The sequence below is a fragment of the Pyrus communis genome, chromosome 3 (assembly GCF_963583255.1).
Source record: "Pyrus communis chromosome 3, drPyrComm1.1, whole genome shotgun sequence".
Lineage (NCBI taxonomy): Eukaryota > Viridiplantae > Streptophyta > Magnoliopsida > Rosales > Rosaceae > Pyrus > Pyrus communis.
The window spans coordinates 23209765-23227245 of NC_084805.1; the positions used below are offsets into that span (position 1 = coordinate 23209765).

The window sequence follows — 17481 nt, forward strand, 5'->3', positions numbered from 1 at the left end:
ACATATAAGGCTTACATGATCCACACCCCTGGACGATGTGGGATCTTACAATCCACCCCCTTAGGGGCCCGAAGTCCTCGTCGGCACACCTCGGACCTACGGAACCCGAAGCCAGTGAGCTCCAAAAAGGTCTTGTGCTAGGTAGATATGAGAATATACATATAAGGCTTACATGATCCACACCCCTGGACGATGTGGGATCTTACAATCCACCCCCTTAGGGGCCCGAAGTCCTCGTCGGCACACCTCGGACCATGGATTGGCTTTGATACCAAATTGTCACATCCCGGCCCGAGCCCCCACCACATTCCGGGCTTGACTCCACTGTGGCACGATATTGTCCGTTTTGGGCCCCGACCACGCCCTTATGGTTTTGTTTTTGGGAACTCACATGAGAACTTCCGAGTAGGTCACCCATCCTAGAATTGCTCTCGCACGAACTCGCTTAACTTCGAAGTTCCTACAGAACCCGAAGCCAATGAGGTCCCAAAGGCCTCATGCTAGATAAAGATAAGAATATACATATAAGGCTTACAGGATTCACACCCGTAGGCGATGTGGGATCTTACAGTTAACTTGTCATGTTCTACAGCTAAGGAAGCAATTTCATGAAAATTGCAAAAAAATGGCTATAACGCTTTCCCATAGATTCTTTAAGATTGTCATGAGCACCCATTCCATGGTGATCTTTCATACTTCTAGCCTTTGCCACTCTTGTCCATCGATTTAATATGTAATGTGATGAGATTTTTTTTTTCACATTATTCTTATCAAGCACTTTGATTGCAAGACCACATAAAATCCCTATGAGTTATTATGTATGGTAGTCAAATTGTTTTTTATGTTCTATTGAATTTAATTTAATGGTTATACTTTATCCTCCTATGAGTTATTACTGTTATTTTTACTCTGAGTAGGATTTGTTGAAGGACAAACTGCAAGGAGGTTTTCTTAAACGAATATGATATGCTATGAAACCGAATGAAGCTTATGGTCGTCTATTCCCTTTTGTTAATTTCTTGGTAAGTTTCTATAACACTGATTAGTTATGTCTTCGAGGTTCTAATGGCTAGAAATGCTAATGTAATGAACTGTGGAATATTGTAATAATTTATGGTTAATGTGATCCCATATCTATTTGATTGAAATATTGTTCTATAACAAGTTTAAACTTTGTTACAAGATATGTTGCAACCTGTGCTTTGATAAATTGCATTCAAATTGATACTGCTTAAGAATGCATTTGAACATGTTGAATTTCACGTCCGCAGCATCGCGAGGCAGCATTGCTAGTTAACACTATTCATAAGCTACAGTACAAATTTCCTGATTTTGATTTATTTACCAAATTGCCATTCTACAAAAAAATTTGCTTTGTTATGGATTTTCCAGGTTCGGCTTGCATTCAAAGGGCCCAGACAGAGGCCTAAAGGCCTGGACCAAAACGGCCCAGTCCCAGTCTTGAAACAAGCAAAACTACTCTTTTGCCCGTTTGGATTTCAGATCGGACGGACAGGGGGGACGATTGTGGGGGTAGTTTTGTGATTGGATTCCAGACCATGTTGTCTTCTTCATTCGATGCGATTGAGGGAGTGTTGTTGCACATGGAGACGAAGAGAGAATGAGAGGTCCTGCAGACAGACGGAGGTGCAGCAAAGCAAGCAGCGGCATGGGCTGCACTGAGAGAAGGAGAGAGAGATATGCTGAGTTTAATTTTGGCCTGTTCGTTTCTAGGGTTTGTCTTTCTCTGTTCGTTTTCTTATTTGTTGAGTTTAATTTTGGCATTTTGGTTCTCCGTTTCTTAATTTTTTACCCTTCATGTTTATGCTGCTTTTGGATTCAATTCGAATCAAATAATGTAGTTTATCTTGATGTGAATTCTCTCTACAACAATAATTAGGGGTTTTTGTTTAAATTATCGCCGATTTGTTCTTTGATTTGGCATTGAATCTTTGTTAATTTGGACTGCAGGTGGTTCTGATATGGAGGAGAAGCTGCAAGAGCTTATGATCTTGCCGACTTAAGTAGGGTCTTTCTTCAACTCATATAAACTTTCCGGTACGGTTCAAACTCTTAAGAGTTTTATGATTTTGCAAAATCATGTCTGCAGATGTTATCTCTTTAGTTGCACTTGCATCATTACATTATTACACTATACCACTGAATCTACTTAGAAGATAGATGAACTCGGTCAAAACTTAAAAGATTGGACCCTAACATGATCTATCTGACATCCTCAGCGGTACCAATTTAATCAATAAATTGATGACGCCACCAATACATTTACACCTTCAACTGATGCAATATTAAACGTTCACTTGTGTGAGAGATGAGGATAGTTAAGTACACCAACTTCCAGAGGCTGTTGATATATGGAAAATCCAAAGAACTAACCCTAATAGAAGGAGAAACTTCACTTCGAAAATAAGGATCGAATATGGTAGGGAAGATATAATATTTTGACAAATTAAAACAAAGCAATCACATAATTAGTACTTCACGCGAAAGTTAATGAGGAGTTCACGCATAACACGACTTTAGGAACAGCTAGGACCAATTTTAATGCAAGAGAACACTACATAGTTAATGAATCAGTGACCTAAATTTTTCTCGAGCACTCAATCTATGCATAAGATACTACAAATAAGAGCACAGTTCAAACCAAATGCAGGGCAACAATGTGCATTCTATTCCACAAATTAATTCCTAAAAATGAAAATCTGTCATAAAATCAGAACGGTGTTTGATCTCATCTTTCCTAAATCTAACAGACACCATCAATCTCAACGAAATAATAAATCACATGATTGACATTCTCTCTTTCGAAATAGCTAATTCAGTTGAGTTCTTATACTAAAACATGTAGGGAAAAGAAGCTTACAAAAAGCATATACATAACACATATTATAAGACATTGATACTAAGTATCATCTGCTGTAGTCAATCCGGTAAAAACTTGACAAAATTCAGTATCTACATGCATTTAATCAGAGACAAGCTGTGGTAGTCTCCATCTTCATTACATTTTTACTACTGTTTGACCGTTGGGAATATTAGAGAAGGTTTGCTGGCATGAAAAACCTCTAACCATACAAACAGACTCTTCTTTATTGAAAAGCTTTGAAAAAAAAAAACAGTGAATACTAGTAAAAATGCTCACGTGTTGCTGCGAGACTTGAATGCACACCTTAACCACATGAATAAGACACATTTAACCTAAAAAAAATGCAACATAATCATAAACGAACAAAAAGGATAGATGAGTGAACGGCGTTGGTAAGATAAACAGTTCAGCTTTTATATACATTGAACAGAGCTGATTACAAAAGATATGGTTGCAAAAAATGCTGAGAAACAGAAGCAACATGCATTTTACACATATATTGCTTTTCAAGTTAAGATGGCAAAATATTTTAGCAGTTAAACAAAAAAGGCATAAAAGTGTGTTCTTGTTTCAACAACTAATCTTTCAAGCATTAATGTTCAAAGCAAAAAAGATGCAGGATGCTTGTTTGTTTCCATAAGACACTGAAGAAACAGAAGCAAGATGCAGCCCACACATATTTTGCCCTTGTAGTTAAGGTGGCAAAATACATGTCCTGTAGGCCAAGCACCTATTTTAGCAGTTAACAAAAAGCATAAAAATTGTTCTGTTGTCGATTCAGCAAGGAAGTTTTCAAGCACATATGTTCAATGGCAAAAACATGGAGAATGCCTTTGTAGCAATTGATAACGGAGACTACGGTCATTCATTTTTTATGTGGGCGGACATCTTCTGCACTATAGCAAAAAACATAAATAGTAATTTAGCAAACACTGGTATGATGGATGTTATGCAGGCGCGCGTGTGAAAAGCAAATTGTAATTTATCTATCTTTGGTTTTTTTGGGCTTGAGACTTTGTTATGAGTGCGAAAGTAAGATTGCATAAACAATTTTACACTCAGAAACACGAATCATATAGAATCACAACCGATTTAACAATAAGAAAGCATATAACAGCTAAGACACTTTTGGTTGATCGAGGAGCAGGCTAACAGGATTAAATAAATTATCACATATTGCAACAATGAGAAAATCCGAAGATTAAAGTTTGCATTCACTATGTCTGATTCCGTAGATGCTGGAAAACATTTTCATTAAATCTGTTCAGGGAAACTTGACAATATCGAAATCGTGTTTGAAACCGTAATATAGGAAACATGAATAATTTCGACAGAAAGACACACAAATTGTTGAGGGAGTATGTGAAGCTTCTGTACGGAAGGTTTCTACTCTTGTACATCTAAAAAAATAAAACGAAGCAAGATAAATTCAACCAAAAAACTTGAAAACCCTTGCCCCAAAAAACTCACCAAATTCAAAGCGCAGCATCTACACCGAGTCACGACATGCATTGCTCAGTTAGGACTCTGTGACACTCATTATCCCTGATCAATGTAATCATATATTTCATAACTACACTCCCCAATCACATACATTGACATAGCATCTACTTTTTTGCTAACTTTATTCGCTCAGTTAAGCAATAACCAACATACACAATCTGACAATCATAGCAGCTACACCAATCATCTATAAACGGCAGAAATACAAATACAATTCTAATGGAGTTTAGAACAAATAAACCAATCATCCAATTCGAATGTTGTTTGGAACAAATACACCAACCATTCAATTGGAATGGGGTTTGGTAGAAATATATCCTTAGTTATCTCAAGCTTTACATAAATGGATACATACAGATACGTGCACAAAATAGAAAGAAGCCCATTTCCATTCTCAGCTCAAACGAAGAAAATTGAATTATATATTTAAAATCCAAGCATGAAAGCTTCACAAAGATAAATAAAAAAACGTCGATAACTAATTAGGTTTTGAATAAAAATGAGGGCGTATTATTATATACCTCAAAATGGCAAGGAACCAACTTCTTCATCCAACAATCCAAATTTCTGATATTTGCAAACAAAGTAAATTTGTTAGCAACTTAGAGACTTTCAAATTCAAAAACCAAATCTAATGAAATTTTAGTTAAAAGACCAAAAGCACACAAAAAAAAATATTTTGAAATATTTTGAATCCAACACAACTAATTTGGCCTAACAAAGAATTTGAAAGCTCAAGGCGTAGATGAAATGTTCAGTAAACTGCAAGGGGCCTCGGCCAAGGCCATAATTGAACAGTCATGTCATACAACTCACAATTACTTCAATGCATTTGATTATAAAGGAAAATTAAATTTGTTCAATTTTGATATAAAGAACTCAATGCAGGAACAATTTTTGTGCCTCAATGGCGTGAGAAGTAAATAACCAAGTTTATATACTGCAATTCGAATAACATAATTATAGGTTCATAACACTCCAAATAAACTTCACCCAACCAACATGAAATGACACGAAAAATGAGTCGACTACATAACTTTTAAATAATCTTGTGCCAAACAGCTTATGCTAGTATGCCCTCTCATGTTTAAGGAGGAATTGAAAGAAAATAGTTCATGAATGTCGCGCTTCCGCTGGTAGTGCAGTGCATCGAACGGATAGAATAGATTAAACAGAAACATGTATAGACAGAAACGACCACCTCATCATACAACATTACAAATAAACCAACCCACAAATGAGTTTGGTTTGTTGCCAAGTTGAAAGCAAGCAACAACAAGTGAGATTTGAAAGCAATGAAAAATGTAGTGTGGATCAAAATTATGTCAACGAAAAACTGCAGATGGTGAGATTTGCATTCCTAATAGTTTGATACGAAAAGAAATTTTGCGATCTTAGCATTTCCATATGACTAATCATTTCGGCATGATATTTGTCTTCACACAACAAATTGGAATGTGGGATTGCATACATTTGGGATTTTAACAGTAACCAGCAGTTATTCAAAATTTACGAGTCACAATAAGAGCTTAACTGATACCTTGATTACAGTCATCAATCCAGCCAGAAAACCTATGCCATCACTTTTCAGGTCCAGATTCTGCACGATACTATAACCATGTGTTGTAAGCATTGTGTGTAGATATGTAGAATCTATTTACATAACCATGTGTTGTAAGATCTATCTGTTGACAGAAAGTACACAACAGAGTACTGTTATGAAACTATATATAACATCGAAATTCACAATCAAAGCCAGCAAGGGCTTACCTTTAGCTCACTGTAAAATGCAAGGATAACTGAAGGAAATAAAATGTATGAATATGCAGATAAAGTTTTCCCTTGTGCTTGTTTCCACCTACTTGGAAAATACTGCAGAATCTGTAATTCATAAAATTCATAAGATGCTAAATGAAAAAACCTGGTATTTAACATCTGAAACTCAAAAATATTAAGAACAAAGGCAAAAGGTTGAAAATCAACAATTAATCCAAATAGTGATTCTTATACAAAAACAACAAATACTCAGAAATCAAATACAAAATATCATCTCTTTGAGGTTATTTCTCCTAGTAATACAATTCAAACAAATAAAAATTAAAATGAAAATGAAAAACCAAAAAGTGTATACCTCGGGATTAAATCGGTGGTGGTTTGGAGAGGATAGATAGTTAGATGACAGGAGGCATGGCTGGCGGCAGTCGCGGCGGAGAGAGAGAGCAGACGATTACAACACTAGAATATTGCTCTGAAATAAAAGAACTGATCATTTGAATTAGACTAATGTCCTCTTCAATGATTGTCTATATTGTTTTTAATTTTTAATGTTATAAATATGGTGGATGGCCCAAATGCAGAATTTGAAAGCTGATAATTGCAAATATTACTGTGCACATAAAGACTTTAAGCCTCATAATTCAATTGTTTACTATTTACATGAAGACTTTGTAAATAAGGTTAGTTTGCTTCTTGTAATTGTCAGATGAAAAACCTGTTGTAACATCACTGTGCACATGAAGACTTTAAGACTGATAATTCAAGTCTTTATTGTTTACATGAAGACTTTCATCCACATGGCTCCAGAAACATTTGTCCCCATTTCTCCTTTTTATTTTATTTATTATATTTTACTACTATTTCTAGAGTAATATTATTCTTACCATTTTTTTATATCATCTTAAGTAGTATTTGATGTGAACAGTCACATTATTTGAAAAATTTGCAAAACCCAAGAAGAGGAAGGAGAAAGACTCCTCGTATACCATAATCATCATTTAATTAACTAGTTTTTTTTTAATTATTAGTTTATTAAATAATAAACTAAATTTAAAAATTTGATTAATTCAAATGATGCGATTGTCTACATCAAATATTATTTAAGATAGTATGAAAATATGGTATAAAAATATGATATGAATAACATTACTCTTATTTCTGTGGTGATGCACTGTCGATGCGCCTCTTCCCTTTTATTATTTTTTCTTTCACCTTTTCAAAAGCACCATCCTTTTTATTTTTTATTTTTATTTTTTTCCATTCCTTCTTTTCAGTTGGTGCCCTTGCACCATTCCATAAACTTTGTCTTTTTCCCTGCATAGCCACAAACTGCAGAAATAATAGGAAGAAGTGAGGAAGAAGCAGGGTAGTGGTAGTCTCATGAAGGCTAAATTGCTAAAATGGTATTTGAGATTTACATAATACAATACTTTAGTCCTTAGATTTCAAATCAATAGAAGTAATTCCTGAGATTGTCCACCGTCCATTATTTTGGTTATTCTGTTAAGTGTCCCGAAGCTCTTGGCCGGAAATTTGGACAATTTTTAAAGTTTCGTAACTCAATCGTTTCTTAACCAAATTCGACCCATAATATATCAAAATGAAGATAAGAAAGTGAAGAATAAGATTATATCTATTTGGAAGCCCAATGGTTGCCAGATGATCGGAAAATAGCCTCAAAGTTGACTGATCCGAGGGAAAACTGGTAAACTGGCTGAAAATTGGGTAAACTTTAAACGTTCATAACTTCTTCAATACTCAACAAAATCAAGTGATTCAAAAACGAAAATCATACTTCTTGATGAGACGAAGAGAATGATACCTTTTTTTACGGCTAACTCAAGACCAAGATAGCCACTTTCGAGTCATTTTCTAGCCAAACCACGGCCATTTAGTAGTCGAAAAAGGTACCATTCTCTTCGTCTCCTCGAGAAGTATGATTTTTGTTTGTCAGTCACTTGATTTTGTTGAGTATTGAAGAAGTTATGAACGTTTAAAGTTTACCAAGTTTCCGGCGAGTTTTCCAGTTTTCCCTCGGACTAGTTAACTTTGAGGCTATTTTCCGGCCATCTTTGGAAACCATTGGGCTTCCAAATAGGTTTAATCTTATTCTACAGTTTCCTATCTTCATTTTGATATATTATGGATCAAATTTGGTTAAGAAACAATTGAGTTACGAAACTTTGAAAATTGCCCAAACTTCCGGCCAAGAGCTTCGGAATGACCAAAATGATGGATGGTGGACAATCTCATGAACCACTTCTATTGATTTGAAATATCAATGACCAAAGTGATTTATTATGCAAATTTCAGACATCATTTTGGCGATTCAACCTCTTGTAAATAAAGTGTTTATGGCAGACGAATTTTCCATTTTGATGTGATCCTTTATATATAAAAATTTATTAAATTACTTTGTGATTAGTTTTTTTATTATATCTTTTTGGTTGCTATCAATTTACTCGAGTCACCGACAGAGACTAGGAAAGCTGGGAGGAGAGAGGGAGGGGTGGGATGAGCAAACAAACTCCAGTAGCCCAAACACACGAAGCCAACCAGTGGCATGGACGTAAATAAAATGAAATCAACCCAAAATTGCACAGTGCCATCCTCCCCCTACTTTATACTAAAGTAACACACACACACACATGTTTGTTCATTAACTGATGATTTTTTTGTTTTAATAATTGATATGTGTAGAAATTAAAAGTATGGAACGATATTAACACGTGAAAACATTATCGATTAGTTTGGACAATATTATTTCTCATAGTTTAACTCCAAATTTGGATGGTTCTGATCCAATTTCAGATACTTCATGTCCGATACTAGGACCATCCAATGTTAGAAGTCTGGATCCATTATTGCCACGAGGTGCTCGTAAGATGTTCCTGGTTTTGTGCCTAATCGGAATCTGCCAAGGTCGGGGGAGGCGGGCACTCATCCAGATCTCCAGGTTTTGGGAGTGGCTCAGATTTGATTTAGATATATGTTACACAAGACATGTTCCTTTGTAAAGTTATTCCGCGTTTTGTAAATCTACATTTTTGTTTTGTTTGAATAGCTAATTAAGTCCTTGAAGGCAACTGTTGTTAGACCATTATTATTTTTATCTGCATCAAATTTGAATTTAAAACTTCAGACAAACAATTGAAGTTAAATCTTAATCAAAGCAAACAACTGAAGTACTTCAAACAGAACACATCGTGTCCTAGTAGCCTATTACACATTATAAAGACTGACAGAAAGCATTACGCATGGTAAGAATACTATATGAGTTCAGTACATATTTTTGAATCAAATTTTTCTTTGCAACCGAGCCACTTTCAATACAATTGTTAATGCTACTTTATCTTTCATATCGTCAAAGAAACGAAAATAGGCATATCTCCATGACTTCTTTACGATTAATGTGCCACAAACTCCCCAAAAACCTATGATGAAGCCGAGTGTGATACTGACATAGAGCCAAAGCCTTCCGTTATCATCTTCATCTTTATTATCTCCTGCATCACTAGGGCGAAAAGGCGGTGTTTCATCTCCCGGACACTTGGTTAAAAGAGGAACCCCACAGAGTAATGGATTGCCTTCATAAATGGATGGGTCCTCGAGCGTCTGAAGTTGGTTGCCCGACGGAATTCTTCCGGCCAAGTTGTTGAAAGACAAGTTCACATGAGCCAAGAGCGATAAAAAGGAGTAACTTTGAGGAATTTGTCCCGAAAGGCGATTGTGTGAGAGATCAAGAGTTTCCAACCACCGCAAATTTCCAATAGTTGAGGGAATGTTTCCCCTTAACTGATTTCTTGACAAGTTCAAGGTCCCCAATGCAATGAGGCTGGTCATTTCTTCCGGAATTTCGCCTTCTAAATTATTTGATGAAAGATCAATGCTATACACCCATCTCAAAGCAGTCTTGTAATAAACGAGTTCGCTTCCTTTCGTCGTGACTGTTGTTTGCACCTCATCATATGAAGGCACTGTATAATTATTGTATGGAAAGAAAGTCAAAGCAGTCAAATTCTTCAAACACTTGGGAATAGTCCCTGAAAGATTGTTATGGCCAAGGTCCAGGATGTGAAGGTAGGGAAGATTGCAAAGATTGCGCGGGATATGTCCACTTAAAAAGTTGGAGTGCAAACGCAGAGTAGACAACTTGGAGTAGTTTGATCCGATCCATAAAGGAACACTTCCGGTAAATTTGTTGCCTCCAAGATCAATACTGCTTAAAGAAGTTGCATTTTTCAACTCGAAAGGAATTTTCCCGCCAAAATTGTTGTTGTTCATCTTCAATATACGTAGAGAACTCGGGACACCTGCTGAACTCGGAATATTACCAGAGAGGTTATTGTCTGCCACATCAACAACCATTATATTTTGCCACACACTCCATGCTTCCGGGAATTCTCCGTATAACTGATTGCTCCTCAGGGACAGGTGTAACAAGGTTTGCATGCTGCATAGAGAGGATGGAATTGTACCATTCAAGTGATTCTCCGCAAGATTCAAATATGATAATTTGGGCATCAGTTGTCCGAAATTTGAAGGAATTGGCCCGGAAAAACTATTACTTTTGAGATGTAGGACATGGGCATCAGAAGATAAAAGAGGGAGTGGACCTTCAAATTGATTATGACTCAAATCCATATAATATAAATTTGGAAATTTGAGTTGGGATTGAAGCTTTGCACGGATTTGGTTGTGAGATAAATCCAAATTTTCAACTTTGGAAGATAAGTTCAAGAACCATTCTTCTGGTATAGAATCTGAGATTCTGGTACTACTGAGGGTGACATCAAGTAGCTCAGTCTGAGATTGAAGCCATACAGGAAAGTCAGGACCTACACTACAATTTATAATGGAAATTTTGTGGAGCTGGAAGGGGGGAACCCACTCATGACTCACATTGAAAATGAGCGGCATAGCTCCATCCGTGGACAGAACAATAGATCGCAGTCTTGTGAGATTTATCAAATGAGTTTCTGTTAAAATGCCTTCCCAAGAATTCTCAGACAAATCCAGGTCAACTAGCTCAGAGAGTTGGCCTAAACTTTCGGGAATAGATCCGTTCATGTTGTTGCCCCTAAGGTTTAGACTTTTCAAGGATGACAAGTTTACAAAAGAAGTTGGAAAAGAGCCCCAAAACCAGTTGGCTTCGAGGTCAAGGTACTGCAAGTTTGTTGGAACTCTTAAGGAGTCAGACAATTCTGTTGCAAACTCATTGAAAGACAAATCTAGTGACTCTAATCTGTTATTTGTGCAATTTGAGAAACCACTCAAAAGCTCTTGAATCCCCCCATCAAATTCATTGACAGCGAGGTTTAAGGTCTTTAGTTTGCAAAAGTGTCCAAGGAGTTTGGGAATTCTACCTTTGAGGTGATTATCAGATAAATCAAGGTGTTTCAGAGATTCGAGGCTTGCAAGTTGGGGAGGAAAACGACCGGTGAAAGAATTTCTACTTAGGTCAAGTGTTTTGAGGTTAGAAAGGTCGAAAATGCTTTTGGGAAATTCAGATTCTCCCCCAGATGATGCAGATGAGAAGTTGAGATATCTCAAAGTTCGAAGTTGACAAAGAATGTGAATCCCTTGGAAATTATTGTAACTCAGGTCTAAGTAGCTCAAATGTTTCAAGATAAGCAAGGATGAAGCTACCTTACCTGCCAACCAAGACCTTTCATAAGCTGACTCGTCCCACTCTTCATCACCTCCCAACTGACCTGGATAAGTATTACGGAGGTCAATTTTTGTAACGTGACCGGTGCGGTTGTCGCACGAAATCCCTTCCCATTGACAGCAATCCTGACCAACCCAAGAAGAAAGCCTACCGGAGGGATCGGCGAGGTGTTGTTTAAAGCTGAGAAGTGCTCCTCTCTCTTCCTCAATGCATGACTTCGCAGTGACTGAAAGATATGAAGAGGCCAAAACCAGAAAGAGCAAAATATTGAGGTGAAAAGTAGGGTTGAATAAGCAAGCATGAAACCTATCCATTTTTACCAAGTTTTTCTTTTTGTTGCAGATGGCTGGGTACTGAGGTGAGGATACAAGTGAATATATAAGAAGCTGAAGCTTGTTACAAGTGAATATACAAGTGAAAAGCTTGTTATTGAATATATAAGAAGCTGAAGCTGAGGTGAGGATACTAGTCTCTTACAGTCTCGTCTTTATTGAAAAGCTTTGGAAAAAAAAAAAAAAAAAAAAGTGAAGTATGTTTTATCCCAATTACAATTGGAATGATAAGCTTTATCTTTTTCATGTTTTTTTTTTTTTTTCAGAACCAAAAGAAAAAGAACGAGGCTTAGGTTAAATCAACATGCCGGTTAATGTAAGAGACTTTGTCCCATCAATCAATCTGAGGTGCATCTTCTAAATCGTCAAAATCCTCACCGACACTCAAACATATAAGCGAACTGGAGCGATTGCAACTTTTGTTAACATATACTTATGAATTCGCCATTTTGATTGTATATTGATTCTCGATGTCAACTTAATATAATATTGATGCAAACTGAACTGCTTATTTTATCGCATTGATTCGCCTATCTCATGGTTTTTCAATTATTTGGTGATGACTATTAATTTGTGGTTTTGTGGGAATTACTCAAGTCAAATGTGCATTGTCTAATTACTGCATTTGAGAATGCGATTGTAGTGCTGCAGCCTTTCGAGTGAATTTTTCTGTAGATATTATTCATAGCTGTTGTCGATTATAGTTTGAAAATCCGATACAGAGAGCGGACATTTTTCTAGTAATGCCCAAAGCCCAAATCTCTTTTTCCTCCTATTCCCAATTCCCTTTTTCCTTCCGTCCACAACCTACCAACCCTCCAAGGATCCACCACTTGCTCCACCTCTCCTGTCCACCACCACTGAATTTCTTAATTTCTATTTTTCATTTTTTGATAATGTCCTATTTTTTAAATTTAACTAAGCTTTCTAATCTTAGCCCAAATTAATAATACAGGATGCTATTGAAATAGATGTATAATGGATGAAAAATTTTGAATTTCTAATAGATTATAGTTATTGCTATGCTATATATATATATATATATATATAAATAGATATGTTTGTTCATTAACGGATATGATTTTTTGTTTTAATAATTGATAATGTGTAGAAATTCGAAGTATGGAACGATATTAACATGTGAAAACATTATCGATTAGTCTGGACAATTTTATTTGTAATAGTTTTAACTCCAATTTTGGATGGTTCTGATCCGATTCCGGATACTTCAAGTTCAATACTAAGACCACCCAATGTTAGAAGTTTGGATCCGTCATTGCCACAAGGTGCTTATAAGATGTTCCTGGTTTTGAGCCCAATCGGAATCTGCCAGATCTCCAGCGTTTTGGGAGTGGCTCAGATTTCATTTGGATATATGTTATACAAGACATGTTCCTTTGTAAACTTATTCAGCGTTTTGTAAATCCACATTTTTGTTTTGTTTGAATAGGTAATTAAGTCCTTGAATGCAACTGTTAGAACATTATTATTTTTATCTGCATCAAATTTGAATTTCGAACTTCCGACAAACAATTGAAATTAAATCTTAATCAAAGCAAACAACTGAGGTACTTAAAACAGAACACATCGTGTTATAGTAGCTTATTACACATTACAAAGACCAACAGAAAGCATCACGCAAAGTAAGAATACTATTATGAGTTCAGTACATTTTTTCGAATCAAATTTTTCTTTGCAACCGACCCACTTTCAATGCAATTGCTAATGCTACTTTATCTTTCATATCATCAAAGAAACAAAAATAGGCATACCTCCATGATTTCTTTACGATTAATGTGCCACAAACTCCCCAAAAGCCCGTGATGAAGCCGAGTGTGATACTGACATAGAGCCAAAGCTTTCCATTATCGTCTCCATCTTTATTATCTCCTGCATCACTAGAGGGAAAAGGCGGTGTTTCATCTCTAGGGCACTTAGTTAAAGGAACCCCACAAAGTAATGGATTGCCTTCATAAATGGTTGGGTCCTCGAGCGTCTGGAGTTGGTTGCCCGAAGGAATTCTTCCAACCAAGTTGTTGAAAGACAAGTTCACATGAGCCAAGAGCGACAAAGAGGAGTAACTTTGAGGAATTTGTCCCGAAAGGCGATTGTGTGAGAGAGCAAGAGTTTCCAACCAACGCAAATTTCCAATTGTTGAGGGAATGTTCCCCCTTAACTGATTTCTTGACAAGTTCAAGGTCCCCAGTGCAATGAGGCTGGTCATTTCTTCAGGAATTTCACCCTCTAAATTATTTGATGAAAGATCAATACTGTACACCCATCTCAAAGCAGGCGCGTAATAAACTAGTTCGCTTCCTTTCGCCATGACTGTTGTTTGCATATCATAATATGAAGCCGCTGTATTATTATCGTTTGGAATGAAATTCAAAGCAGTCAAATTCTTCAAACACTTGGGAATAGTCCCTGAAAGATTGTTATGGCCGAGGTCTAGGATGTGAAGGAAGGGAAGATTGCAAAGATGGCGCGGGATGTGCCCACTTAAAAAGTTGGAATGCAAACGCAGCGTAGACAACTCGGAGTAGTTTGATCCGATCCATAAAGGAACACTTCCGGTTAATTTGTTGCCTCCAAGATCAATACAGCCCAAAGAAGTTGCATTTTTCAACTCGAAAGGAATTTCGCCGCCGAAATTGTTATTGTTCATCTTCAATATAAGTAGAGAACTGGGGACACCCATTGAATTCGGAATATTACCAGAGAGATTATTGTCTGCCACATCAACAACCCTTATATTTGGCCACACACTCCATGCGTCCGGGAATTCTCCGTATAACTGATTGCTCCTTAGGGACAGGATTTCCAAGTTCTGCAAGTCGCATAGAGAGGACGGAATTGTACCATTCAAGTGATTCTCCGCAAGATTCAAAACTCTTAATCTGGGCATCAGTTGTCCGAAATTTGAAGGAATAGGCCCGGAAAAACTATTACTTTCGAGAAAAAGGTAAGTGGCATTAGAAGATAAATGTGGGAGTGGACCTTCAAATTGATTATGACTCAAAACCATATAATATAAATTTGGAAATTTGAGTTGGGATTGAAGCTTTGTGCAGATTTGGTTGCGAGATAAATCCAAATATTCAACTTTGGAAGATAAGTTCAAGAACCATTCCTCTGGTATAGAATTTGAGATTCCGGTACTACTAAGGGTGACATCAAGTAGCTCAGTCTGAGATTGAAGCCATACAGGAAAGGCAGGACCTACACTACAATTTATAATGTAAATTGTGTGGAGCTGGAAGGGGGGACTCCACTCATAACTCACATTGAAAATGAGCGGCATAGCTGCATCCGTGGACATATAAATAGATCGCAGTCTTGTGAGATTTATCAAATGAGTTTCTGTTAAAATGCCTTCCCATGAATTCTCAGACAAATCCAGGTCAACTAGCTCAGAGAGTTGGCCCAAACTTTCGGGAATAGATCCGTTCAAGTTGTTGTAAGGAAGGCGTAGACTTTTCAAGGATGACCAGTTTCCAACAGAAGTTGGAAACGAGCCCCAAAACAAGTTGCTTCCAAGGTCAAGGTGCTGCAAGCTTGTTGGAACTCTTAAGGAGTCAGACAATTCTGTTGCAAACTTATTGATAGACAAATCTAGGGACTCTAATCTGTTATTTGTGCAATTTGAGAAACCACTCAAAAGCTCTTGAATCCCCCCATCAAATTCGTTGTCACCGAGGTTTAAGGTCTTTAGTTTGCAAAAGTTTCCAAGGAGTTTGGGAATTCTACCTTTGAGGTGATTATGAGATAAATCAAGGTGTTTCAGAGATTCGAGGCTTGCAAGTTGGGGAGGAAAATGACCGGTGAAAGAATTTCCACTTAGGTCAAGTGTTTGGAGGTTAGTAAGGTTGAAAATGCTTTTGGGAAATTCAGATTCTCCCACAGATGATGCAAATGAGATGTTGAGATATCTCAAAGTTCGAAGTTGGCAAACAATTTGAATCCCTTGGACATTATTGTAACTTAGGTCTACGTAGCTCAAATGTTTCAAGGTAAGCAAGGATGAAGTTACCGTACCTGCCAACCAAGACCTTTCATAAGCCGACTCGTCCCACTCTTCATCAACTCCCAACCGATCTGGATAAGTATTACGGAGGTCAATTTTTGTAGCGTGACCAGTGCGGTTGTCGCACGAAATCCCTTCCCATTGACAGCAATCCTGACCAACCCAAGAAGAAAGCCTACCGGACGGATCGGCGAGGTGTTGTTTAAAGCTGAGAAGTGCTCCTCTCTCTTCCTCGATGCATGATTTCGCAGTGACTGAAACATATGAAGAGGCCAAAACCAGAGAGAGCAAAATATTGAGGTGAAAAGTAGGGTTGAATAAGCAAGCATGGAACCTATCCATTTTTACCAAGTTTTCTTTTTCGTTGCAGATGGCTGGGTACTGAGGTGAGGATACAAGTCAATATATAAGAAGCTGAAGCTTGCTAGGAAATCGATGGGGTCGAAAATTCCAAGTCCTCCGCCCATTCTACAAGTTAGCAAAGTCCTCTCAGGTTCCATGCTTGGGTCTATATCACACCGTTTTTCACGAATAAACTGTTGAGATTTCGTCAAATGAAATTTAGTTAGATCTCAACATTTGCTTCTCGTGTTTTGGTGTGCAAAAGGAGCATCACTCGTTTGAAAATGTTTTTAAAATAATTGAAAACGTTTTTAAAGAAAATAATTATGAGTTCCAAAAGCACTTACAATGCTTTTTCCAAAAAGCGCCCTTCTAGTAGGAAGCACTTGAAATGCTTTTTTCAATTATTCAAAATATATTTTTACTAAGTTTAATTTTGGCCTGTTCGTTTCTAGGGTTTCTCTTTCTCTGTTCGTTTTCTTATTTGTTGAGTTTAATTTTGGCATTTTGGTTCTCCGTTTCTTAATTTTTTACCCTTCATGTTTATGCTGCTTTTGGATTCAATTCGAATCAAATAATGTAGTTTATCTTGATATGAATTCTCTCTACAACAATAATTAGGGCTTTTTGTTTAAATTATCGCCGATTTGTTCTTTGATTTGGCATTGAATCTTTGTTAATTTGGACTGCAGGTGGTTCTGATATGGAGGAGAAGCTGCAAGAGCTTATGATCTTGCCGACTTAAGTAGGGTCCTTCAACTCATATAAACTTTCCGGTACGGTTCAAACTCTTAAGAGTTTTATGATTTTGCAAAATCATGTCTGCAGATGTTATCTCTTTAGTTGCAGTTGCATCATTACATTATTACACTATACCACTGAATCTACTTAGAAGATATGTAGACCACTCTCTGTAATCCAAGATAGATGAACTCCGTCAAAACTTAAA

At 36.9% G+C, this 17481-nt stretch overlaps 1 protein-coding gene, 2 long non-coding RNA genes and 1 pseudogene across 4 annotated transcripts; 1 reads left to right on the plus strand and 3 right to left on the minus strand.

Annotated features, from left to right (window-relative positions):
* The first annotated feature begins 174 nt into the window (after positions 1 to 174).
* Positions 175 to 4052, plus strand: LOC137729878 (uncharacterized). The gene is made up of 3 exons (XR_011068050.1): positions 175 to 1735; positions 1972 to 2058; positions 3498 to 4052. It is a non-coding gene; the product is annotated as an uncharacterized lncRNA (long non-coding RNA).
* Positions 4053 to 4222: 170 nt separating this feature from the next.
* On the minus strand, positions 4223 to 6817 carry LOC137729877 (uncharacterized). Of its 2 annotated transcripts, none has more exons than XR_011068049.1 (4): positions 6519 to 6817; positions 6158 to 6268; positions 5928 to 6072; positions 4223 to 4954 (listed from the first exon to the last, which is right to left on the minus strand). It is a non-coding gene; the product is annotated as an uncharacterized lncRNA (long non-coding RNA). The 2 variants fall into 2 exon arrangements; XR_011068048.1 differs by having other exon boundaries at positions 4273 to 4954; positions 5928 to 5997.
* Positions 6818 to 9421: 2604 nt separating this feature from the next.
* LOC137730111 (receptor-like protein EIX2) lies at positions 9422 to 12176 on the minus strand. The gene has a single exon (XM_068469175.1). The coding sequence runs from the start codon at positions 12146 to 12148 to the stop codon at positions 9461 to 9463; it is 2688 nt and encodes an 895-aa protein (XP_068325276.1). The 5' UTR covers positions 12149 to 12176; the 3' UTR covers positions 9422 to 9460.
* Positions 12177 to 13761: 1585 nt separating this feature from the next.
* Positions 13762 to 16814, minus strand: LOC137729876 (receptor-like protein EIX2; annotated as a pseudogene).
* Between the last annotated feature and the right edge of the window lie 667 nt (positions 16815 to 17481).